The sequence below is a fragment of the Lagenorhynchus albirostris genome, chromosome 11, assembly GCF_949774975.1.
Source record: "Lagenorhynchus albirostris chromosome 11, mLagAlb1.1, whole genome shotgun sequence".
Taxonomy (NCBI): Eukaryota; Metazoa; Chordata; class Mammalia; order Artiodactyla; family Delphinidae; genus Lagenorhynchus; species Lagenorhynchus albirostris.
In genome coordinates, this window is record NC_083105.1 from 97,099,182 (window position 1) to 97,125,456 (window position 26,275).

General features: G+C 42.7%; 1 protein-coding gene across 1 annotated transcript; it reads left to right on the plus strand.

Moving 5' to 3' along the window:
• The first annotated feature begins 1,943 nt into the window (after positions 1–1,943).
• LOC132529168 (negative elongation factor D-like) lies at positions 1,944–3,680 on the plus strand. The gene has a single exon (XM_060165491.1). It carries the CDS (start codon positions 1,944–1,946, stop codon positions 3,678–3,680), a length of 1,737 nt encoding a protein of 578 aa, XP_060021474.1.
• Positions 3,681–26,275: the final 22,595 nt, after the last annotated feature.

A 26,275-nucleotide genomic window follows, 5' to 3' on the forward strand; every position in this document is an offset into this window, starting at 1 on the left:
GTAAGTTCTCAAGCCTTCTGTGTTTCCTTGGTTTTCTTCACTCTGTCTCATGTTATGTAAACCTTGACCTTTGGAATTTTGTTGAGGAAAAGCAAATGAAACAAACAAAACACAAATGCCCGGGACTGGAGTTGCCTGACCCTATTGCAGTCAGTTACCACAGGCATCCTCAGTGAACAGTAAATTTTCTCTGCTAATACTTACGGATTTCAGTGTTAACAGAGTAGGTTCAGCTGCAGCAGAACTGAACAGCTGAACAGGAAGAGAGGCTTTATTATACAGAGAATATGTAATCTTCTGAGTCACAAATGGGGAATGAGCGTGTGTGTGTGTTATATATTTTTTTTCTGTCTGCCAGCGCTTGGTAGGTGAAGTTAAGCAGGCTGTGTAGACTGTAGCTGATTCGGGAAACCAGATTCCATCTAAAGGGGGCAAGTCCTCCTCAGGTCCAGACAATGGCTGTTCACCTGGGGGTTTAGGATCACTCATAACAGATTTTATTTTTCACGTCAAAATTTGAATTTTAACATTGAGCCTCTTGATTTTTATTTTTTTTTTATTTATTTTTTTTTTTTGCGGTACGCGGGCCTCTCACTGTTGTGGCCTCTCCCGTTGCGGAGCACAGGCTCCGGACGCGCAGGCTCAGTAGTTGTGGCTCACAGGCCCAGCCGCTCCGCGGCATGTGGGATCTTCACAGACCGAGGCACGAACCTGTGTCCCCTGCATCGGCAGGCGGACTCTCAACCACTGTGCCACCAGGGAAGCCCAAGCCTCTTGATTTTTAAATGTTGGCTGTAATTCAAGATTTTGCTTGAGAAAGAACATTTTACAATATAAACAAACTATGTGTTTGCTGCCTTCTGCCCACAATGGCCAATTTTCAGCCTCTCACTTAGTGATCTCATTAATTTCCTGGCTTCAGTGGTCTTCAAAGGGCAGTAGATTCATCCCGTCCAGAGTAGACTTGGGATCTTCTCCACTAAATCACTGTCTGCAGGGGACACTGCTCTGTCTCCCTGGATGGAGCCAGAAACCTGGTGGTCAGTGGCCTCACCCCCTCCCTCCCCACCAGCCCCCAACCTTCAATGGACCCTCAGTATCTCTCGGTGATGCTCACTCCTCCACCCCTCCCCTTCCCTCCCCCTACAGCCCACATCCACTATCAGCCTAATACCTGTCTTCCTACTGCCCCCTTGTCCCCAGTGGCTCCCTTCTCAGCCATTCTCCCTCGGCAGCCACAATCTCTTTCAAAGAAAACCATTTTGTGTTAATTCTCTGCTTAAACTATTAGAAAAACTCACCTTTGTTCTTAGCTCAAAAACCAAAACCTTTCACTGTACCTAGAGACAATTGCTTGGCCCATGTATAAGTGTTGAGATTATAGTTAAATGAATAAATATGTAGCAGGAAAAAAATTAATAAAATCAAGAAAGAGAAAATTCTAACTTGAATGGAAGATTCAATGAATGAAGAGGCGTAGCAATAGCATATAAAAATACAAGGCATTTGATCTTAGTCACTAATTTTGAGTCAAAATTTGTTTCAGAATTATTGCTTTTGATCTCTTGAGTGCCAAAGGTTAAAGGGGCATGTGATTAAATTTTGACAGAATATATTAGTTGTCTGGAGAAAGTATAGTTTTTCCTAATTTTTAAAAAGAGTAATAATTTTATCTGAGTATACATGCAGCATGTGATCATTATAGAGAAGCATCTCAATTGGCCAGTGAAATCACCTCTGGGACATAGGACTCAAATTACAACAAAAGTAGACAGTAGAACTGTCCTCCTATTATCTACGCAGGAAAAGGCATATTCCTATCAAGAAAGATCAGTTTTAAGTACTAAAGCTTTGAAAAGAAGGGGGAACAGATCATAATCCTGTTTCTCTTCCTAAACAGGCAGCCAGGGTAGAGGACGGTGAGGGCCCTGACGGGCGTCAGCATGGACCTGGACCAGGTCGACTTCGGGAGCGCGGCAGAGTTGGGCGGCCAGCAGGAGGGGGGCGAGGCACAGGGAGAAGAGGACGCCCAGGTCCAGCAAGAATGCCTGCAGAAATTTTCTACCAGGGATTACATCATGGAACCCTCCATCTTTAACACTCTGATGAGGTATTTTCAGGCAGGAGGGTCTCCGGAGGAGGTGATCCGGCTCTTATCAGACAACTACACAGCTGTGGCCCAGACAGTCAACTTGCTGGCCCAGTGGCTCATTCAGACAGGGGTTGAACCAGTGCAGGTTCAGCAAACCGTGGAAAACCACTTGAAGACTTTATTGATGAAACAGTTCGACCCCCGCAAAGCAGATTCTATCTTTACTGAAGAAGGAGAGACCCCCGTTTGGCTTGAACAAATGATTGCACATTCCACGTGGAGAGATCTTGTTTACCAACTGACTGAAGCGCACCCAGACTGTTTGATGCTGAACTTCACGGTCAAGCTGATTTCCGATGCAGGATACCACGGGGAGATCACCGGCGTGGCGGCAGCCTGCCAGCAGTTGGAAGTGTTTTCTAGAGTTCTCTGTACCTCTCTGGCTACACTTTTGGATGGAGGAGAAGATAACCTTGCAGAAAATCTCCCTCAGTTTGCTAAGATGGTGTGCCACGGGGAGCACACGTATGTGGTGGCCCAGGTCCTGATGTCTGTGCTGGCCCTGGAAGGGCAGGGGGGCTGGGCCGTGCGCAGGATTGCACAGGAGGTGCAGCGCTTCGCCCAGGAGAGAGGCCGCGATGCCAGTCGGATCTCTCTCGCACTGGGCACAGCTGCCTCCTACCCCCGGCTGTGTCAGGCCCTTGGGGCGATGTTGTCCAAGGGGGCCCTGAATCCGGCCGACGTCACTGTCCTTTTCAACCTGTTTACCAGCGTGGACCCGCCTCCAGTTGAACTCATCCGGGCGCCGGCCTTCCTGGACCTCTTCATGGACTCACTCTTTAAACCAGGGGCCAGGATCAACCCGGACCACAAGCACAAGTACATCCATATCTTGGCATATGCAGTGAGCGTGGTGGAGACCTGGAAGAAGGACAGGCGTGTGAGCGTCAATCAAGGCGAGCTGAAGTCAACGGCCAAAGCTGTTGAAACTGTTCACAGTTTGTGTTGCGCTGAGAACAAAGGGGCTTCTGAACTCGTGGCTGAGCTGAGCACCCTCTATAAGTGTATCAGGTTTCCAGTGGTGGCCATGGGTGTGCTCAAGTGGGTGCATTGGAGCATATCAGAGCCGAAGTACTTCCAGCTGCAGACCCACTGCACCCCCGTGCACCTGGCGCTGCTGGACCAGATCAGCGCCTGCCACCAGCTCCTGCACCCCCAGGTCCTGCAGCTGCTGGTGAAGCTCTTGGAGACGCAGCATTCCCAGCTGGACGCGATGGAGCAGCTCAAGCTGAAGAAGACTCTCCTGGACAGACTGGTGCACCTGCTGAGCCAAGGCCACGTACTCCCTGTGGTCACTTACATCCGCAGGTGTCTGGAGAAGGGGGACACCGACGTTTCCCTCATTCGCTACTTTGTGACCGAGGTGCTGGATGTGATCGCACCTCCCTACACCTCTGACTTTGTGCAGCTTTTCCTCCCCATCCTGGAAAACGACAGCATCGCTGGCACCATTAAAACGGAAGGTGAACAGCACCCTGTGACGGAGTTTATAGCTCACTGCCGGTCTCACTTCATGCTGGTGGACTGATACAGGCATCCTCCAGAGCTGGAGCAGAACATTCCGGGAGACCCACTGCGGAAAAACCCTTTCCAGAAGGCATCGATGAAGAGGCCCAGTCAGCATCCTGGCAATGGGCTCTGGAGGGAGGAGGTGGAAAACTTTTGCAAAAAGGAAAATGTTAGCAATGCAAGTGGAGAACTACAATTAGGAATAGTCCCCTTTCCTTGTAAATCCAGGGCTACCCCTAAAATCCTGTTTTCGGTATTCATTTCCCCCAATATTGGAACTAGGTTCCCATTATCCTTCGTGATGTAGCCAACGGGCAGCCCCAGGGTGGTGGAAATTCAGAAAATGGGGCACTTAGATGAACTATTTTCAAAGTTGACTTAAGTTTTCTCACAAGACCTGAACAGTCAGTTCGTATTGCTGTGAATGCTTTCATTCTCCAAGAACAGATAAAAGCCTTTCTGTGGGTGAAACATGTAGATCCCAGTGTTATGTTGTTCTCGTAAATTAGACACTCGTCCTCAAAATAAAAAAATAAATAACTAAAAATTTTCAAGGCATATGAAATAGCTGCCGTCACCCCAGAGTCAAGAGGCAGGATTAAGCGTAAGTCCGTCACCAGCGTGAGGGATTTTCCTACGTGCGTAACTGAGCACACGCCACTGAACCCACACAGGCAAGTCTAAGTGTGAGACAGGCCGGGACCTGGGACCCTTTGCTGCAGGGCTCGCACCTGGACACACCTCTCCTCCAGCAACAAAATACAAAGAAACTATAAGGGGCTAAAAATCACTGCATGCGTGCATCGTTGGGGCAAATTATGGACAACAAGATACAAAAAGACCGAAACCCCAACTGCCACTTCTGAAGAGCTGGGAGCAAAAACAGGGTGTCCGGAGCAAAAGCGGGGTACTGCGCATGCCCCCTGCACTCACCACCACCAAAGGGGTGGGCATACCCCTAAAGCAGCCCTTGGGCCCGACCCCTGGACACACCTCTACCTTCGCCCCATAGAAGGAACCATCTCGCCCCCTTGGGGAGCAAGCCAGTGAGCAGGGGAAACTTGTTCTCACTCCCTCCTGCTGCAGCAGGGGCCCCCCTAAAGCCTTGCCTGAATTTCTTGTTCAGGCTTATTATCAATTTCTATTGATTAAGGAAACCAAGAACCCCAGTCGGTAACAAGGGCAGGTGAACAAAGACTTTCAAGGAAATATTTACTGTCTCTATTGTGAATTATCAGGAGACAATTACTCTATTTGATACTCGGAGAGATCTAGATGATGGGCAACAATGATACATTGGAATTAGAGTCATTGTAACCAATCCAGTGCTGGACAGTGGTCATCGAAATTTTAGTAATAAACATATTCTTGGTACTTTATATTATTTATTTATTTATTTTGCTGTAAGCATGTTACTTGGTAACATTTTTATTATAAATAATACTTATTATACTTGGAACTTCAATAACTTTAATGTCCTTTTTTTCCAATCAGAGACTTTCTAGAAAATAGAAAATTCAGTCATTTATTTATAAGAGCTTTTGTTTTACTTTCTTTTTTTTTTTTTTTTTTTTTTTTGGCGGTACGCGGGCCTCTCACTGTTGTGGCCTCTCCCGTTGCGGACCACAGGCTCCGGACGCGCAGGCTCAGCGGCCATGGCTGACGGGCCCAGCCGCTCCGCAGCATGTGGGATCTTCCCGGACCGGGGCATGAACCCATGTCCCCTGCATCGGCAGGCGGACTCTCAACCACTGCGCCACCAGGGAAGCCCTATAAGAGCTTTTGAATGTGTTTCTATAACAATAAACTATATTTTCAGGACTTTTCTTAGGTAAAACTGTCTGGTGCTGAGAAGTTTATCTCTGAAATTCAAGCAGAGCATCTGGGAGAGAAGACCTAGAGAAACACAACCATGGACCTATGTCAACAAGGGCTGGAAGCTGGTGACAACGTCACAAAGTCAGAAAGTTGGAGTCAGGGTGAATTAAGTAGAAATCAAATAATAAGCAAATTCATTGCCTCTTATCTTAGACACTATTCTTACACCTATAACCAAATCACAGAAACTCATTACTAATTCACTCTTAATTTTTAGGCCACACAGGCACATCTAGTTCACCGAGTAACTGGATTCCCCTGAACTACAATGCAAATCAATCTTCGGAGGATGGCATTAAAGACCTGAGCTTGGAAGAAATCATGAATTCAATACTACAAATTTTAGCCCAAGATACACAATATATGGACCATCTGCTACATCTTCAGGGCACAAAGAGACATGAAAAAGGCTTCCTAAACAACTCAGATGCTTCTCAGTCTGCAGGTATTCCATGGAATTATTAATATGATACTTTTCACTAATGTATTTAAACATGCACTGCTATTGCATGAGGGTCAAAGAACATGGAAATATACAGCATAAAATGCAAAAGTCACACTCCCCCTTCATCAGACATTTAATTTCATTCCCCTTTTGTAACCACAGTCACACTGTATGAGTGTCATTCAAACTCTCCTTCCATACCTGCACAATCATTTAAGTACATAATTTTTACATACACAAGATTATAATTTTGAAAACTTGAAATCTGTATAGAATTCTTAAAGTAGGTATAAAATACTTAGGCAATCTTCCAGTGATGAACAATAGGTTAAAAAAAGTAACATTAACTGTAATGTTACAATAAACATACCTTTCCATACAACTTTAACATTGGTGTGATTTTCACAATTCATATGCATGAACCATCTTATACCTATAGTTTTTTTTTTGCGGTACGTGGGCCTCTCATTGCTGTGGCCTCTCCCGTTGCGGAGCACAGGCTCCGGACGTGCAGGCTCAGTGGCCATGGCTCACAGGCCTAGCCACTCCACGGCATATGGGATCTTCCCAGACCGGGGCATGAACCCGTGTCCCCTGCATCGGCAAGCAGACTCTCAACCACTGCGCCACCAGGGAAGCCCATACCTATAGTTTTTGAACTTTCTGAAATGTGCTGACCTTCACCCACTACGGCTAAGATCAGACCTTGTTATCTGGTGTATTTCACACCAGAAATCTCAAACTCCAAATCCCTTTCCTTAACTTTTTTCTCTTCATTCAGCAGTTTCATACTGTCCTTCCACAGCTTCAATGCACCTTATAGAGAACTTGTGATTTGATGCCTCAACTTTCTTCTATCTAGCAGCATCCTGCCGGCCACATTCAGCTCCTTAATGCCTGGATCATGTGGTTAATAACCTGAATTACCATCTTACCACAGTTGTCTTGCCCTTTTGCCTTCCACACACCTGACAAAGTCTCAGTCTTTCAGGAGTCTCAAAATGCCCCTGTCACAAGGCAGTTGAATGTCTGTTGGTAAAAATCAGCTTAAAAAATCACAGACAGGGCTTCCCTGGTGGCGCAGTGGTTGAGAGTCCGTCTGCCGATGGAGGGGACACGGGTTCGTGCCCGGGTCCAGGAAGATCCCACATGCCGCGGAGCGGCTGGGCCCGTGAGCCATGGCCGCTGAGCCTGTGCGTCCGGAGCCTGTGTCCCACAACGGGAGAGTTCCACAGCAGTGAGAGGCCCGCGTACAGCAAAAAAAAAAAAAAAAAAAAATCACAGACAGTGCGCCACAACTACTGAAGCCCACGCCCTAGACCTGTGCTCCACAGCAAGAGAAGCCACCGCAATGAGAAGTCCATGCACCGCAACAAAGAGTAGCCCCCGCCCGCCACAACTAGAGAAAACCTGCGCACAGGAATGAAAACCCAAGGCAGCCATACATTAATTAAATTTTAAATTTTTTTTAAAAATCACAGACAACACAGAGAAAATAGGGCTTTCTGGTTGTCTGTATTGATGCCTCAGGAATGGGAGAGGGTCAAATGAGGTCAGGGTTTCTATTGTACATATAAATTGGTAATTTAGAAGAGTACTTTTGCAGTTTATATGAAAGGCTCTATCAAGGTTATGAATACATTATTCTTCCATCCCTTGGTTTTTATCCCATCTTACATCCTTTTATCAACTTATGCCTTCAATTCAGGCTTCACCAAGGCATTCCTACTCATTCTTTCCTCTCAGTCTACAAATATATTCAAGTCTCTCTGGTCCTAAGAACAAAAACTCCTTGTCTTGCCTTGCCTGCTACCCTAACTCCTTGTATTCTCATATGACCTTCTTTTCCTTTTCACCTTTTTGTTCTTTAAATATATAAGTAAGACACTCCTTGTGGGGGGAAAAACACGAAGGTAGAGAAAACTCACCCGTGTGCGTGTCATCCAGCTATAATCCCATTAAAGTTTGGTTGCATTTCCTTCTAGGCTACTTTTGGTGAATATTTCAAACAACTTACATACATAGTCTACGTATAATTTGTTTCTTTTCTTTCAAATAAACTACAAATGTGGGACATTTTCAAATCATATAGTGCTTAAGACATTTTTATGGCTGCATAATATATCACCTATAAATGCGTATTTTTAACCTTTGTTTAAGTCTCTAGATGGGAATTACTGAGTACAAGAATAAATTGTTTAAAATTATTTTTCATGTAGCATTATAGAAAGGGTTTAAAAATTTGTCCTCTAACTAGTAATAGATGAAATCAGTCTTTTGTTTACTCTGTTATAATTTTAATAATCATTGACAATAACAGCCAAACTTCTTAAAAGATCTTCCACCAAATGTTTCCAACAATTAGGTGACAGGTACTTGTCTGGTTGCATCAAAATCACCTGAGAGGGGCCTCTTTCCTTCCAAGATGGCCCACACTCTGTCTATGGAGTGTGTATCTCCCTGAATAAACCTTCTTTCACTCTACTACGTCTTGCTCTTGAATCCTTGCCTGCACAAAGCCAAGAGCCCGCACTGGGCGGCCATCCCAGGGACGCAGACGTGACTTGGGATGTGGCCGTCCTCTCGCGCCCACTCTCTTTCCTGCAGCATCTTTTCTGGCACCCAGTGCGGGGCCTCCAAGGCCATAATCTCGATCCGCCTACTGGGCTATGGCTCCCCTCTGAAGGGCGGCTGGGCCTTATCCTGAGCCGTAGATTCAAGCAGCCCGTTAAGGGGCAGCTGACGTCGCCTGCAGGATCTGCCAGAGACCAGTTCTCTGGCCGTGAAGAAGCGCACTGAGGCCAAGGCTTTTCCCGCTCAGTCTTTCTCATTCTCCTATTGCTCTCTCTCTGGACTTGAAAAGATCCACGCAGACGACCACCAAACATCCAAATTAAGACTGCGCGGCAAGTAATTGACAACTTGGTTGGGTCTAAAAGAACTCCTGCCAGGGGGCTTATCTGGTGGCGCAGTGGTTGAGAATCTGCCTGCCAATGCAGGGGACACGGGTTCGAGCCCTGGTCTGGGAGGATCCCACAAGCCACGGAGCGGCTGGGCCCGTGAGCCATGGCGGCTGAGTCTGCGCGTCTGGAGCCTGTGCTCCGCAACGGGAGAGGCCGCGATAGTGACAGGCCCGTGGACCGCGATGAAGAGTGGCCCCCGCTTGCCGCAACTAAAGAAAGCCCTCGCAGAGAAACGAAGACCCAGCACAGCCAAAAATAAAAAAATAAAATAAATTAAAAAAAAAAATCACCTGAGAGGGAATTCCCTGTTGGTCAGTGGTTAGGATTCTGCGTTTTCACTGCTGAGGGCCCGGGAACTAAGATCCCTGCAAGCCGTGGCCGTGGCCCCCAAAAAATCACCCCAACTGAGTATGACGTGCAACAAGGTTGGGGAGCACCAGGTGACATTTACAATCCCTCATTTCTCTTATCCCATTTACTCCAATCCACTGAAGACCGATGTTGACTGCACTTCTGTTCTGAAATTGCAGTGGCACAGACACTCATTGACTTTCACATTGTCAAATCCAGTGGACTCCTCCGTCCTTAACTTTGCAGCTCACTACCTCTAGTATTCCCACTCCAACAATTCTTCAATCCTCCTCTCACCTTCCATTCCCCATGACACAAGTTTATATTCCATGCTCTCCTAACAGGACAATCATTTCCTTCCTTAGAGCTCCTTTTCATACTCACCTTGCAAAGCCACCACTCTCTAGATCCTCCACTCATTTCATATTGCACCTGAGCAGCTGAAAAGCACAGCCACACTGGTTGGTCTCATTTCAAATTTATGATCATAATGCTCAAGTGAACTCTCACTACTACACTACAAACCTACTATATTTCCCCAATCCATTCATTGTTCCATTCTCCTAGACACTGTCACCCCTTTTTTCTATCCTCCAACCACCAGCATCTCTTCCCTTTCTTCACTAGTGGCTAATGACCCTTTTAAAATCCTTTATAGAATAGAAGCAAAGAGAGGAAAAACTCTTCATTCTCCCAGCACCAATTATACCAACCTACCCACGTGTGTACCTGAATATCCTGCCTGCTTAAAGCAACCCCCCTCCCTTCCAGCTACTGCACATTTCTTGGCTTCACAGACCTCACATGACTTGATTTCTCAGTGTCATTGGAAAAACTGATCATTGCTTCTTTCTTGACATATTTTTTTCACTTACTTCTAGGAACCACTCTCTCCTAATTTGTTTCTTACTTCATTGCCCACACCTTGGACCTCCTTAATCCTTCTCCTTCTTTCTCCAAGTCTATGGCTGGCACAACTCAGGCTCCTCCCTGGCTCTCTCTCTTTTTTTTTTTTTTGGCCATGTGGCATGGCATGCAAGATCTTAGTTCCCCGACCTGCGCCTCCTGCAGTGGAAGCTTGGAGTCTTTTTTTGTTTGTTTGTTTTCATTTTCTATTTGCAGTACGCAGGGCTCTCACTGTTGTGGCCTCTCCCGTTGCGGAGCACAGGCTCCGGACGCGCAGGCTCAGTAGCCATGGCTCACGAGTCCAGCCGCTCCGCGGCATGTGGGATCCTCCCGGACCGGGGCACGAACCCATGTCCCCTGCATCGGCTGGCGGACTCTCAACCACTGCGCCACCAGGGAAGCCCAAGGAAGTGTGGAGTCTTAACCACTGGACCACCAGGGAAGTCCCTGGCTCTCTTCTTACCATGCACTCACAGCTATGATTTTGGCTCTAAATACTACACATGAAAAGGAGGGAATAAAACTATCCTTATTTTCAGATGATTGTTTACTGGAAGACCAAAAGAATCACTAGAAAAACTACTACAAAAAATTTTTAAATTCAGTAAGTATAATTAAAAAAAATTCAGTAAGTAAAAAGGATAAAATTATTATTGAATTTATTATTCCCTATATACAAAAAACTAGTTTGGTAAAACATTAAAAGCGTTCACTTTTAGACCAAGAATAATTCATAGCTCCCCATTATCCCCACTTCTAGTTAACACTGTACTGGAGATCTTAGCAAGTACAATAATACAAGAAAAATAAATACAAGGTATAAGAATTCAGAAAGGAAGAAATATTGTTCTTATTAAGTTATGAGCACTTCTTATTTAAGGATCTTCAACCTCTGTCATACATGTTGCAAATCCTTTTTCCAGTCTATTATTTATCTTCTGACCTTTGCCATACAAAAATTCTGAACTCTTCTGTAGTCAAATCTTTCAATCTTTTCCATTATGAATTCTGAGTTTCTGTTTTGAAGGAAAAAGTTACTTCTACCTGTTTCAAATGTTTTTTTTAAATACTTTTATTGTTCTATAGATTGTATGTTGAATATAAACCCATCCAGAATTTAGTGTCTCACTGAGATTTTTTTTTTTTCAGATGATTTTCCAAGTATGTTAGTATCATTTTGGAAATAAATCATTTTTCCACTTTGGATTGTCTAGTAGGAAGTAGATAAATCAAAATTAAAACACATTAATAGGAACTTCCCTGGAGGTCCAGCAGTCAAGACTCCACGCTTCCATTGCAGGGGGCACAGGTTCAATCCCTGGTTCGGGAACTAAGATCCCACCTCCTGCTTGGTACGGCCAATATAAAAGAAGTAAACAAATATATTACAAAAATAAGATCTTGGCATTTACGGTGTGCATTCTATTTTTCCCTACGGTTTTTTAAAATTGAGGTATAAGTAACATACAACATTATATTAGTTTCAAGTGTACAACATAATGATTCAATATTTCTATATATTGCAAAATAATCACCATAATAAGTCTAGTTAACGTCCGTCACCATACATTTCCCTGATGATTAGTGATGTTGAGCATCTTTTCATGTACATGTTGATCATTTGTTCTTCTTTGGAAAAAATTTCTATTCAGAACCTCTGCCATTTTTAAATTAGATTGTTTGGTTTTTTGCTATTGAGATGTATGAGTTCTTTATATTTTTTTGGATAATAACCCCTTATCAGTTACATGATTTGCAAATATTTTCTCCTGTTTAGTAGGTTGCCTTTTCATCTTGTTGATGATTTTCTTTGCTGTGCTGAATGAAGCTTTTTAGTTTGATATAGTTCCATTTGTTTACTTTTGTTTTTGTTGCCTTTGCCTTTTGGTGTCAAATCCAAAAAGTCATCTCCATGACTGATGTCAGGGAGATTACTGCCCATGTTTTCTTCTAGGAGTTTTATTGTTTCAGATCTTAAGAGTCAAGTCCTTAATCCATTTTGGGTTGATTTTGTGTATAGTATAAGATGGCGGTCCAGTTTCATTCTTCTGCATGTAGCTATCCAGTTTTCCTAACACCATTTATTGAAGAGACTGTCCCTTCCCCATTGTATATTCTTGACTCCTTTGTCAAAAATTAATTGGCATAAATTAATTAATATATGCATGGGTATATTTCTGGGCTCTCTACTCAGTTCCACTAATCCGTTTTTATGCCAATACCATACTGATTTGATTACTTCTACAATTTGACCTTCACTTCTACTTAATGGTTTTCTGCATTGTTATATTTTTCTATATAATATGCACCTTGCAGATACCTCAAATCCCATGTAAAAGAAAAATGGTTGATAAATCTCTCTCCCTGAATATACATATTTCATTATTACTCTACTTCCTACAACATAAAATTTCATCTTTTTTTCTGATGTAACCTGCAGCCTGAAAAGGGTGTAAATTTGCCTATTTAGGGCGCTGAGGACATTGGAGAAACAAATGGAGACTTCGGGCATGAGATGTGGGAGATATTTCAAAAGATAAAATTTGAGTCCCAAAAGTAAAAAGGAAGTTGTAAGGTAGGTGAAAAGATCTGGAAAAAAATGTTAGTGTGGTGAGTGAGATGGGCTAGGGACAGATCTCGAAGGTTCTTTTATGGCCTGTTAAAGGGTTTAAATTTAATCTGAAAGTAATGGGTGGCAGACATTAAAAAGTTTAAGTAGGAGAGTGATAGGCTTAGATAGACATTTTAGATCTATTACTCTAATATCCATATAGAGGATGAATTTGAGATAAAAGTGGAAGACAGAGATAAACTAGAAGGCTCTTAAGTAGTCCAGTAACAATATGATTAGGGCCCCCCTAAAAAAACAGCAGTCAGTAGCAGGAGGATGATAATAATAATAATGAGTAGTGAAGGGTAGAAGAATATGCCACTCCAAAATAAGGCTTGGGGAGTTTAGGACATGTCACCCCAAAATATGCTGCTTTGCCATATTGGTTTTAAGCTGAAGCCACTTAAAAAGCAACAAATGCAGGCAGAGACTTTCTCTGAACTTCCCTTTTCTCCCTAAAGACAGATCCTCCAAAAGGAACCCAATTATCATAAATCCCCTCGCCAGGAATTTCAACAACAAGAGAAATTTTTTTGTTTTTTTTTTTTTTTTTGTGCAGCGAGGCATGCAGGATCCCTGACCAGGGATGGAACCCGAACCCCCTGCAGTGGAGGTGCGGAGTCTCAACCACTGGACTGCCAGGGAAGTCCCAAGATGGACTCATCACAGGAGACAGACTAGAAGTTGACACCACACCCTGACAAACTTTGTCACAAACTGTCATAGCTCCCATCTGTTCTTCTAAGGGCCCGTTCACCTTTCCTAAAAATCTCTTCCCATAAGAAGTCTACATTCCCCTTCTCCTTTACCTATATTTTTAAAATTAATTTATTTGTCTGCACCGGGTCTTGGTTGCGGCACTCCGGATCTTCATTGCCGTGTGCTGATCTTCACTGCTGTGTGCAGGATCTTCGCTGCGGCATGCGAACTCTTAGTTGCGGCACGTGGGATCTAGTTCCTTGACCAGGGGTCAAACCTGGGCCCCCTGCATTGGGAGCTCGGAGTCTTAACCACCGGGCCACCAGGGAAGTCCCTCCATTACCTATTAAAATGGTGTTTAATCCTGGATTTTAAAGCCACCCCTTTAAGTTCCTCACTTTTCCTAGGTATCTCCCCAGGTATCCATGGGGTATACACGTTCATAAATTTGTTTGCTTTTCTCTTGTTAATCTGTCTTTTATTACAAGAGTCTCAGCTAAGAAATCAGAAAGGTAGAGGGAACATCATTTCCCCTTTTCCACAATAGTAAATAACAGCTAACATTTATTGAGTGCTTCCTCAATAAATGATACAGATACAGAAACTGAGGCCCTACATCAACTATTAGGATTTGAACAGTCCTCTAGTCAGAAACTTCCGATTGAACTCAAAATGTGGGTAAAAAAGTAACCTGAAAAAAAAAAAAAAAACCTGAGATGCTTGTTATATGTACAAAATTCTAGTCACCACCTCCTCTTTTTCCAAAATTCTAACTTACAGAGTTTGGAATTGGGTTATGGCATCTCAAATCGAATATTTAAAACAGCTTTATTGAGATATAATCCAGGGACATACAATTTACCAATTTAAAGTGTACAATTCAATGATGTGGAATATATTACATCATTACTTTTTTTGGAATTTACATTTTTTACAGGCATCCTAGTTAATTCTATGTAAGTGTCCAAAGTGCAATATTTTGCGAAAAATTATCTTAACCACTATGCTCAGTGCCTCTTAAAAAAAAGTACATGTGGGGAATTCCCTGGTAGTCCAGTGGTTAGGACTCTGCGCTCCACTGCAGAGGGCATGGGTTTGATCTCTGGTCAGGAAACTAAGATACCACATGCCACGAGGTTCAGCCAAAAAAAAAAAAAAAAGTTCACGTGAACAAGCCCAGCACAGTACCTACACAGTAAAATGTAGACACTCAATACACATCGAATATGAATGTGCAGGCCTCAAACAACCATAAAAAGGAATGCAAACACCGAACTTCTGCTTCATGTGAGACATTACGGTGAAAGATTAAAATCTGATATTCAGTGGAATCTAATATCCAATTTCTTTTGGATGATGAGATGACAGCATTTTATAGCAGAAAAATATTTTCTTCATAGTAGGGTTTGCTTTTATGTAGTGTAATTTTTAAATTCTTTCAATTTGCAATATTATGTAGTTCATGGCCCCCTTCATCAAAATCTGTATTAAAATATTTTTATTCATTTAGCATTTATTAAAATATTTACTGAGCATCTTCCTATATAAGTGGCATGATGCTAGGTGCTAGATGAGCAAAGTAGACAAAAATCTTATTATCATGGCTTTCTCATGATTGAAGAGTCTATGGGGGGACTTCCCTGTTGGTCTAGTGGGTAAGAGTCCCCGCTCCCAATGCAGGGTGCCCTTGCTTGATCCCTGGTCGGGGAACTAGATCCCGCATGCCACAACTAAGAGTCTGCATGCAGCAACTAAAAGATCCCGCGTGCCGCAACTAAGACCCGAGCAGCCTAAATAATTTTTTTTTAAAGGGTTTATGGGGAGTACTTAATGTTAATCATTTGTACAGTTTTGTGGGGTTTTTTTCCTTTTTGGCCATGCCCTGTGGCTTGGCTCTCAGCAATGAAATCACTGGACCGCCAGGGATTTCCTGTCCAGTTTCTTAATTTTCAACTTATCCTAGGCAATTATTATTTATCTCTACATTTTGGTCATAATCAGATGCCACAATTATATTAGCAACCTATGTTAGAAGATAAGTGGTCATCACAGAAAATTAAGCCATAAAAATGATATACTAACTGCTTTTTGAGTCTTCATTTTCCTGTGAAGAATCACATATGTAAAAATATTAAGTAAGATGAAATGCTTTTCTCTTGTTAATCTGTTTCATGTCGACTTAATTCTGGGACCCAGTCAGAGACCATAGGGTAGACGTAAAGTTTTCCCTTCCCTATAGCTATTTTATAGATAATGGAACTAGAAATCAGGTTAAATGAACTTGCCCAAGATCCAAATAGCTGGAATTATGGTAGATCTGGAATTCAAACCCGGGTCTGACTAACCTCAAAACTAAAATCTGCCTTTCCAACTTCCCCAAAACCACACCGCACTACCTATAATTTGTAGAAGTGAGTATGGAAGAATGCGATCAATCTGAATTTTGTAAGAGGAAAACAGAATCCTAAAAACACTAGCTATCTACCGTGACCATAGAATCTTCATCTTTTTTAGTTATAACCTTTGACGTTTTGGAGAACACCCGCCATCCTTAACATAAAGATCTTAAGGAAAAATAATAATGCCTTTAAAAGCAGTGAGTATGAAACAAATTATGTGTTTGAGGAGTAGGCAATAAATACAAGTAGAGAAAAAATGCAAGTAGAGTAAAAGTGTAGAAAAAAGAGAAATAGAATCTAGAATAGATGAGGACATGGGTGAAATGGGAGTCCTTAAAACAAAATAGACCAACTGTCACGGCCAAGAGGAGCCTTGGGAGGCAAAATGACTAAATGTAATGTGGTATCCTGGACGGGATTCTGGAAGAGAAAAGGAAAATAGAGTTGAGCCCTCCTGCCCCTAGGCAGCCGGCAGCCGGAAAGCGGAACCTAGACACGGCAGCCCCTGCTTCCGGCCGGCGCGCCGGTGCAGCACCAGCGGCGCAAGGCTCTGCGGGGCTCGGGAGAGCCTGCGATTGGTAGGCGCCGCCCCAGGCTGGCTGCCGCGGCTTGAGGAGGCGTTTTCGCCTCGATGGCGACCACTCGTGGGCTCCCGAGGACGCCTGGATGGTCACCCACCCTAAATACTTAAAAATGATGGAATTAGATGTAGGCGATGCCGTCCAAGTGTATAGCATTCTTTGTTTACTAGGACCCCATGGAGAGTAAACACTGGCACAAAGTAAACGGTGTTTAATTACCCGACCGGCAGTTCAATCTGACTTGTCGGTACCGAGACAGGAGGTTACAGACTGTGGTGCCTACACCCATCAGTGCTATGCTCAACCATTACAGATTCTTTCTCTTAGAAGATGGCGTCTGTACTTACGATGCTTAATTTATTCATAAAAGGTGGAATTTGAGACCCATCAGACTGCTTTGCTTCATCTTTTACCTGGAAGATAGTCAGGGTTGACTTAGCTGCTCCCATTCCCTAAGTTTTCTTGCTGAAAAATAAAACTTTTCCAGATAGAAGTGGGTTTCTTTTTTCGTTTTTTTGTCAAAAATATAGGGTAGTTGCTCTAGAATGTTCTCATCTGGAGACAGTTTAATTACAGTTGTATACAAATTTATGCCTAGGATATGTTCGGAGGGGTGGAAGACACATGTTTCTTCTATCAACCCACACTCATAGCTTTCTCTTTGTTCATTGCTGCCACTGCTACGTCATTGTTGAGACTGCTACCTGTTTCCCTTACTTAACCCTCCCAGTGCCTTTTGGCCCTTCAGCTAGCCTGGAATGGCATTACATACACACTTTGACACCTGGAGGGTTTACTTCAGCTGCTTTTTCATCTCCAGGAGAAAGTAAAGCTTTTCTTTCAATTGGTTTTCATTCCAATTACTGTTACATCCCTCTTTAGTTGACTTTAAGTCAAAACTAAAAATATGCTCTTCCAGAGTGTAAACTTACAAGTCTAGATTAATAGGGACCAAAGAAGTTCTACCTACCAGAGCACTGGGCCTTCCTTTCCATGCTTATTACCACCACACTTATTATATTGTAGGTAGGATATTATGAGAGATAATGAAGGACAGTATAAGCCTTGAAAACAGCTTTATTAAGTAGATCCAGTCACGCAACTTTTGTCAATTCCTCGCAATTAAGTAAGTTGTCTAAAGTATAAAAAAATTACATGCACAAAGATGTTCCAAGTGGCATTGGTTGGAAGATCCTGAATTACAAGCCACTTAAAAGTTTAGGGCAGGTTTCAGCAAATTTTTTCTGTAAGGGGCCAGAAAGTAAATATTTTAGCCTTTGCAGGCTATATAGTCTCTGTCACAACTTTTCTTTTTAAATAAATTTATTTATTTATGGCTGTGTTGGGTCTTCATTGCTGCACGTGGGCTTTCTCTAGTTGCAGAGAGTGGGGTCTGCTCTTCATTGTGGTGCACGGGCTTCTCATTGCGGTGGCTTCTCTTGTTGCAGAGCACAACTCTAGGCCCGCAGGCTTCAGTAGTTGTGGCTCACGGGCTCAGTAGTTGTGGCACACAGGCTTTGTTGCTCCACGGCATGTGGGATCCTCCTAGACCAGGTCTCGAACCCATGTCCCCTGCACTGGCAGGCGGATTCTTTTTTTTTTTTAGAAATTTTTTTTTTTAATTTGTATATTTATTTATGGCTGCGCTGGGTCTTCGTTGCTGCACGCGGGCTTTCTCTAGTTGCGGAGTGGGGACTACTCTTCCTTGCGGTGCACGGGATTCTCATTGCGGTGGCTTCTCTTGTTTCAGAGCACTGGCTCTATGTGTGCGGCCTCAGTAGTTATGGCTCGCGGGCTCTAGAGCGCAGGCTCAGTAGTTGTGTCTCACAGGCTTAGTTACTCCGCGGCATGTGGGATCCTCCCGGACCAGGGCTCGAACCCGTGTCCACTGCATTGGCAGGCGGATTCTTAACCGCTGCACCACCAGGGAAGCCCTCACAACTTAATTCTGCTGTTGTTGCACAGAAATAACCACAGTAAGTATGTAAACAAATGGGCATAGCTGTGTTCTGATGAAACTTTATTTACAAATGGGCACTGGTGGGAGGACCCAAACTGGGTGCTGGAGGAAGGATCTCCATCTTTTTTAGCTTTAACCTTTGACATTTCAGAGAACACCCGCCATCCTTAAGAGAAAGATCTTGGGGGAAAATTATAATGCTTTTAAAAGTGAGTATGAAACAAATTATGTGTTCAGGGAGTAGGCAATAAATACAAGTAGAGAAAAAGTGTAGGAAAAAGGGAAATAGAATCTAGAATAGATGAGGACATGGGTGAAATGGGAGTCCTTAAAACAAAATAGACCAACTGTCACAGCCAAGAGAAGTCTTGTAAGGCATAATGACTAAATGTAATGTGGTATCCTGGACGGGACTGGAAGAGAAAAGGAAAATAGAGTTGAGCCCTCCTGCCCCTAGGCAGCCGGCAGCCGGAAAGCGGAACCTAGACACGGGCGCCCCTGTTTCCGGCCGGCGCGCAGGTGCAGCACCAGCTACGCCCCAGAGATTGGGAGCCCGCCCCACCCCGGCTCCGGGGCTCTGGAGGCGGTGTTTTCAGCTCGGTGGCGTCCGCTCGTCGTTTCCCCGATGGGTACCCACTCTAAGTACCTAAAACTGATGGTATTAGATATAGGAGATGCCACCGAAGTGTAGAGCATTCTTTGTTTACCAGGACCTCGTGAAGAGTAACAGTGGCATAAAGTAGTGTGCCAACCCTGGTCTAAGGAAATAGTCCCAAAGCAGAAATATATAGCCAATGAATGGTACATTATGTACTCATTAAAACTTAGTAATAACTATAATGAAAGACATAAGAAATGCTATATTAAGTTTAAAAAGCAAGATACAGGAATGTGTGAATGGGTATGATCATGGCTGTAAATAACACACCAAGCATATAATAAAAAGATAAAATAAATTACTATGGCAGGGCAGTAAATGAGTGACTTTGTCTTTCTTCAATAGTTCAGGGTTTTTTTTAAATTTGCATTACTTTGACAATAAAGTGTTTTAAAATAAAAAAGAAAGATAAGGGAATTGCCTGGTGGTCCAGTGGTTAGGACTCCACGCTCTCACTGCCAAGGGCCCGGGTTCCATCCCTGGTGGGGGAACTAAGATCCTTTATGCCGCACAGCGCCGCCCAAAAAAAAGATAAAAACTGAGAAATATGAAGAAAGTATGGGCTTTTGTTAATGACGGTGTATCAGTATTGGTTCACTAGTAGTGACCATTGTACCATACTAATCTAAGATTTAATAATAGGGGGAATTAGGTATGGAGTATATGAGAACTTCATGTACTGTCTTCTTAATTTTTCTGTAAATCTTATTCTAAAATAGCTTATTTTTTAAATTACCCCCAAATGAATAAAATATACCTAGAATATTATTTTATTTTTTTACTCAATATGTTTGCTAATATCGTTCAAATTATATCAAAGGCGAGTGAGTTTTTAATGTATTTTTTTAAAGATCAAGAAATATTTATATACGCCAAATGAAAAGAACTTTGTTAGTAATGAACGCCAAATTCAACAAACCAAATATGTCAACTGCCACTTTCAACACCTAGGTGTTAACTTTGAGTTTATTCATAGGTAACATACAAAACAGCTGAATCAGTCAGGATTCTACCGGTAGGTTATACATATACATGTATTGGGGTGGCCAAAAAGTTTGTTCGGGTTTCTGCACTGTCTTACGGAAAAGTCCAAACGAACTTTTTGGCCAACCTAATATATAGATATCTATTTCAAGGAATTGGTTATGTGGCTCTGTGGATCCAATAAACCCAAAATCCAGAGGGTAGTCCAGCTGGCTAGAAGCTCTCAGGTAGGAGCTGAAGCTTCACTCCACAGGTGGAATTTCTTCTTCAGGAAAACCTCTGTTTTGCTTAAGCCTTTTCAACTGATTGGATGAAGCCCACCCACATTAATAAGGATAATGTTCTTTTACATAAAGTCAGCTACTGGTAGATGTTAACTGCATCTACAAAATACTTTCACAGCAACACCCAGAGTAATGTTTAATTGAATAACTGGGTACTATTTTGACTAGCCGACACATAAAATTAAGCGTCATAGCTCATCCCTTGTCAACACGACACCCACACACATCTCCTTAAACCATATGTAATCTCCAAGTAAAGAAAATAGCAAAGTCATATTTCTACCTAACGTAACACAACTATCCTGTGTACAACCAAAAACGTGCCCTTTCCCAGTAAGAAAATGCAAAGTGTGGGTGATGTTTACTCTTCTTGATACACTGTATCTTAAACACTATGATGTACAGTTAATTATTATCAGACTTGCCTGGCTGTCCAGTGGTTAAGACTCCGTGCTACCACTGCAGGGGCATGGGTTCAATCCCGGGTCTGGGGAAGTTCCGCATGCTTTGTGATGTGGCTAAAAAATAAAATAAAGTTAATTATTATCAATACCTCTATGTTAGATGATACGAGGATCAGAGAAGGATGCAAACAAAAATATTTGCTACACACACACACATTTGTAACTGTTATGGAATGAATTATGTTCTCCTTAACCTCTTGCATTGTAGCCCTAACTCACAATGTGACTATGTGTGCAGATAGGTTTTTTTTTCTTTTTTTTGCTGCACCGTGCAGCATGCAGGATCTTAGTTCCCCGACCAGTGATGGAACCCATACCCACTGTAGTAGAAGCTCAGAATCTTAAATACTGGACCACCAGGAAAGTCCCCAGATAGGTCCTTTAAGGAAGTAAATAAGGTTAAATGAGACCATAAGGTAGGGTGCGAATCTAATAGGACTAATGTCCTTGTAAGAGGAAGAGATACCATGAGCGCACACACACAGAGGAAAGGCCATGTGAGGGCACACCAAGAAGGCAGCTATCTACACGCCCGAAGAGATCAAGATCTTGGACTTCCAGCCTCCAGAACAGTGAGAAAATGAATCTTTGTGGTCTAAGTGACCAAATCTGTGGTATTCTGTTATGACAGCCTGAGCAGATTAATACGGTAACCAAAAAGGGAAGAAATACTCATGACAATTACAGTCTGTTTCTGCAACTGGTCACATGGTCACATGGTCATAAGAAGTAGGAATAAATACTACTTTCTTCCACTACGCATTCCATATTTCCTTTGCATGCCAATAGTAGTATACAGGGGGCTTCCCTGGTGGCGCAGTGGTTAAGAATCCGCCTGCCAATGCAGGGGACACGGGTTCGAGCCCTGGTCCAGGAAGATCCCACATGCTGCAGAGCAACTAAGCCCATGTGCCACAACTACTGAGCCTGCGCTCTAGAGCCCGCGTGCCACAACTACTGCAGCCCATGCGCCTAGAGCCCATGCTCCACAACAAGAGAAGCCACTGCAATGAGAAGCCCGTGCACCGCTACGAAAAGTAGCCCCCGCTCTTCGCAACTAGAGAAAGCCTGCTTGCAGCAATGAAGACCCAATGCAGCTAAAAATAACTTTAAAAAAAAAAAGTAGTATACAGAGATCTAATGCATACTATAGTGATTATAGACAACAATATTGTATTTTAATCATCAAGCTTGCTAAAAGACTAGAACATATTCCCTTTGCCCTCAGCAAGCACTTCAGCTCTAGTGATTCTCTGCCTAATGGAATGACTCAAACCTTCATTCCTGAAGAAGAGTCTGGGCCAGTAGTAGTCCTGTTTAGCTTGGGCTGTTGTAGTTTTCTATTGACTTTAACCGCAGGGCATGACTTCTAGATCAGCAGAGCATAAGGTCTTGGTGACTGGAAGCAAAAATTTTGCTAGTGTATCATTACGGTAAGAGTAGGTGATGCCACTCCCATTTCTAACCCCTGGATTCCTGGACTTGTAAATCCTGGCTATGGGAGAAACATTACCATGTATTGGATGCCATTTAGAGCACATACAGCCCTCCTGGAGGACGACGTTGCCCCAGACCTGAAAGGTACTGCCACCTAGCTGGCACTATAACTAAGTCTTCTAAACCCCCCCCCTTTTTTTTCTGGCCACACCACGTGGCATGTGGGATCTTAGTTCCCCGACCAGGGATCGAACCCGTGCCCCCTGCAGTACAAGAGCAAAGTCTTGACCACTGGACCACCAGGGAAGTCCCGAGGCTGTTCCCCCTACAGTAGTAATATCAAGCCAACTACTTTAGGATGATGGGAAGCATTGTGAGTTCAGTCAATTCCATAAGCCTGGGCTCACTGCAGCACTTCATTTGCGATGAAGTGAGCTCCTCAGACAGAAGCAATGCCGTGTAGATACCATGATGGTGCATAATGCATTCTATAAGTCCACAGATGATAGTTTTGGAAGAATCGTTACATACAAGGAAGGTAGACCCATATCCAGAGTTAAGTGTCTATTCCAGTAAGAACAAAGTGCTGTCTCTTCCAAAACAGAAGTGGTCCACGGTACTCAACCTGCCACCAGGTAGATGGCTGACCACCCACCCCGGGGAACGGTGCCATACTGGGGACAAAGTATTGGCCTTTGCTGCTGGCAGATGGGGCACAGAGCAGTGGCTACAGCCAAGTCAGTCTTGGTGGATGGAATTCCATGTTGCTAAGCCCATCCACAACCTCCGTCCCTGACATCATTCTACTCCCCACTACACCCTGTTGTCTCCTGGACTCCCTATCTCCCCTCCAATCCAAGAGAAATTTGCCAAATATCTTTGCTATTGAAATGTTTATTTTGCCATTATATAAAAATTAAGGGGAAAGTGAGTTATTTTCAACACTCAAATCTCTGTCAAGTTTTCGCTATCAAATTTTTTCTTACACCCTGTCTGCTTGGTCCCTAAGATGTCTGAGTTTACAGCCCTGTTCTACCTGTTCAGTCTGGTTGATTTCACAGCTTCAACTACCAGTGGAACACTATGAACACACTAATCTCTATGAGATGAGACCTCTCTCAAGAGTTTCATCCCTTATCCTAACAACATCTAGATGTATTTCAGGTACATCAGTCTAAATATACCTGGAGAACAAAATAATGCCATTTGCAGCAACACGGATGGACTTAGAGGTTGTCATACTGAGTGAAGTAAGTCAGACAGAGAAAGACAAATACCATATGATATCACTTATATGTGGAATCTAAAAAAAAAAAAGAACAAATGAACTTATTTACAAAACAGAAATAGAGTCACAGATGTAGAAAGCAAACTTATGGTTACAGGGGGTGGGGAGAGGGATAAATTGGGAGATTGGGATTGACACATACACACTACTATATATAAAATAGATAACTAATAAGGACCTACTGTATAGCACAGGGAACTCTGCTCAGTACTCTGTAATGGCCTCTATGGGAAAAGAATCTAAAACAGAGTGGACATATGTATATGTATAACTGATTCACTTTGCTGTGCACCTGAAACTAACACATTATAAATCAACTATACTCCAATAAAAATTCATTATAAATAAATTTGTGTAATATATTCCTTAAAAAAATAAACATATCTAAAATTTAATTACTTCTCTGCTTGTAATTCAAAATTGAATGACTGGGGACTTCCCTGGTGGTGCAGTGGTTAGGAATCCACCTGCCAATGCAGGGGACACAGGTTCGATCCCTGGTCTGGGAAGATCCCACATGCCGCAGAACAACTAAGCCTGTGTGCCACAACTACTGAGTCTGCGCTCTAAAGCCCGCGAGCCACAACTACTGAGCCTGCGTGCTGCGACTACTGAAGCCCGTGCACCTAGAGGCCGTGCTCCACAACAAGAGAAACCACGGCAATAAGAAGCCTGCGCAACCGCAACAGAGTAGCCCCCCACTCGCCGCAACTAGGGAAAACCCACGCGCAGCAATGAAGACACAACGCAGCCAAAAATAAATAAATAAATATATAAATAAATATATAAAAGAATAAGATCCAAACTCTTTAACATGACATAGGCTTGTATAATCTCACTCTTATCTGTACACTAATTGTAGCATCACCTCTGTCCATACTTGCACCAAACTCTGCTTAGTCCCCAGTAGATGTCAGGCTTTTTCGTGCTTGCTGCCTTTTCTCTTAACTCCCTGTTCACCTACCAAGCTTGAATTCAAGTACCACTTTTATGATATTCTGAAATCTTGTCCCTCCAAGAGACGTCCCTCCTTTGTACTCCTGCCTGTCTCACACATATTTATACCACAGTTCCAGTAACACTTTAATGCAGTAACACTTTAATCCAGCTTAATCCAGTAACACTTTAATCCACTCATTTGTCTGCATGGCTTCTTCATATTACACTATAAAAACTTTGGTACTGGGAAGCATGTATAATCTATTTCTTTCTTCCAGCATCTGACACTTCAGAGATGCTTCATAAGTATGTTGAGTGAATGAATTCATGGATTTCCCAAAATGTAGCATACATAGAGAAAATAATAATAGCTAACACTTACTGAGCACTTACAACATGCCATGTACCTGTTGGGAAATTTCTCCCTCTAACCCTCTTGAGTTCTCGTGGCTGGACTAAAAATTCTTATTTTAGAAAAAGAAAGAAATCTTAATAGTGAGCATGGAGGTCTCATAGAAATAGGACCTAAGAAGTGGCCAAAGCAAGCAGCTTTTATACTTTTTAAACAAAGAAACAATAGATTTGTGAAGAATTGACAGGACCAAGAAACTCAGACTTTGGGAGCTAAATTAGAGAAAAATCTAAACATAGTTTGGAATTGGGGTAGTAAATTAAAGAAGTAACAAGGTTCGGGGGTGGTGGTGGTGGGATGAATTGGGAGATTGGGATTGACATATATACACTAATATGTATAAAATGGATAACTAATAAGAACCTGCTGTATAAATAAATTAATTTAATTTTTAAAAAAAGTAACAAGGTTTGCTTACACCGGCTTCTTGGTCAGAATCCCCTATTTCTGAGGATGACAGTGGACTTCTACCTGCATTTGTGGGGAGTGCACCCTTCACATGAGAGATTTATTTCTTGCTTTCAGGGAGACAGAGGGGAGGGTCAGAGTGTCCTTCTTGCATTGATCGTGTCTTAAGTAAGTTTAATTCAAAATAATCAATATGCCGTTGAGGCGCATTTTGGGGCAGCCCACCCTGGGCCCCAACATACCTTTCTGATGAGTTGGTACGTATTATGTCATTTATTTTTTATGTACATGAAAGAAACTGAGGCAGAGAAATGTGAAACTACTGGTTACATAACCAGTGGGTGGAAAGGGGATTCAAATTCAGGCTGTGTCTGAAACACAAAAGAATCTGACAAAGGTCTAAGGAACTTGGATTTGGAGATTCCTGGGCCTCTAACAAAAATGCAAGCTGGCCCGCTGGGGTGCAGGAAATGCCTTCTCTCTTCATCTGGGTGGTTGTTACTTGAGTTCTATGCGTCAGTAAAAATTCATTATGCTGTGCAACTTGAGATTTGGTCACTTCACTGTACATTATTTCTCAATCGGAATTTAAAAAGGAATGTTACCATATGATATCATTTATATGTGGAATCTAAAAAATGACACAAATGAACTCATTTACCAAACAGAAACAGACCCACAGACAGAAAACAAACTTATGGTTACCAAACAGGACAGCAGGGGCATGGGAAGATAAATTAAGAGTTTGGGATTAATATATATACACTACTATATATAAAATAGATAAACAACAAGGACCTACTGTATAGCATAGGGAACTATACTCAATATCTTGTAATAACCTATAATGGAAAAGAACCTGAAAAAGAATATATATACAAATATGTGTAACTGAATCATTTTGTTGTACACCTGAAACTAACACAACATAGTAAATTAACTATATG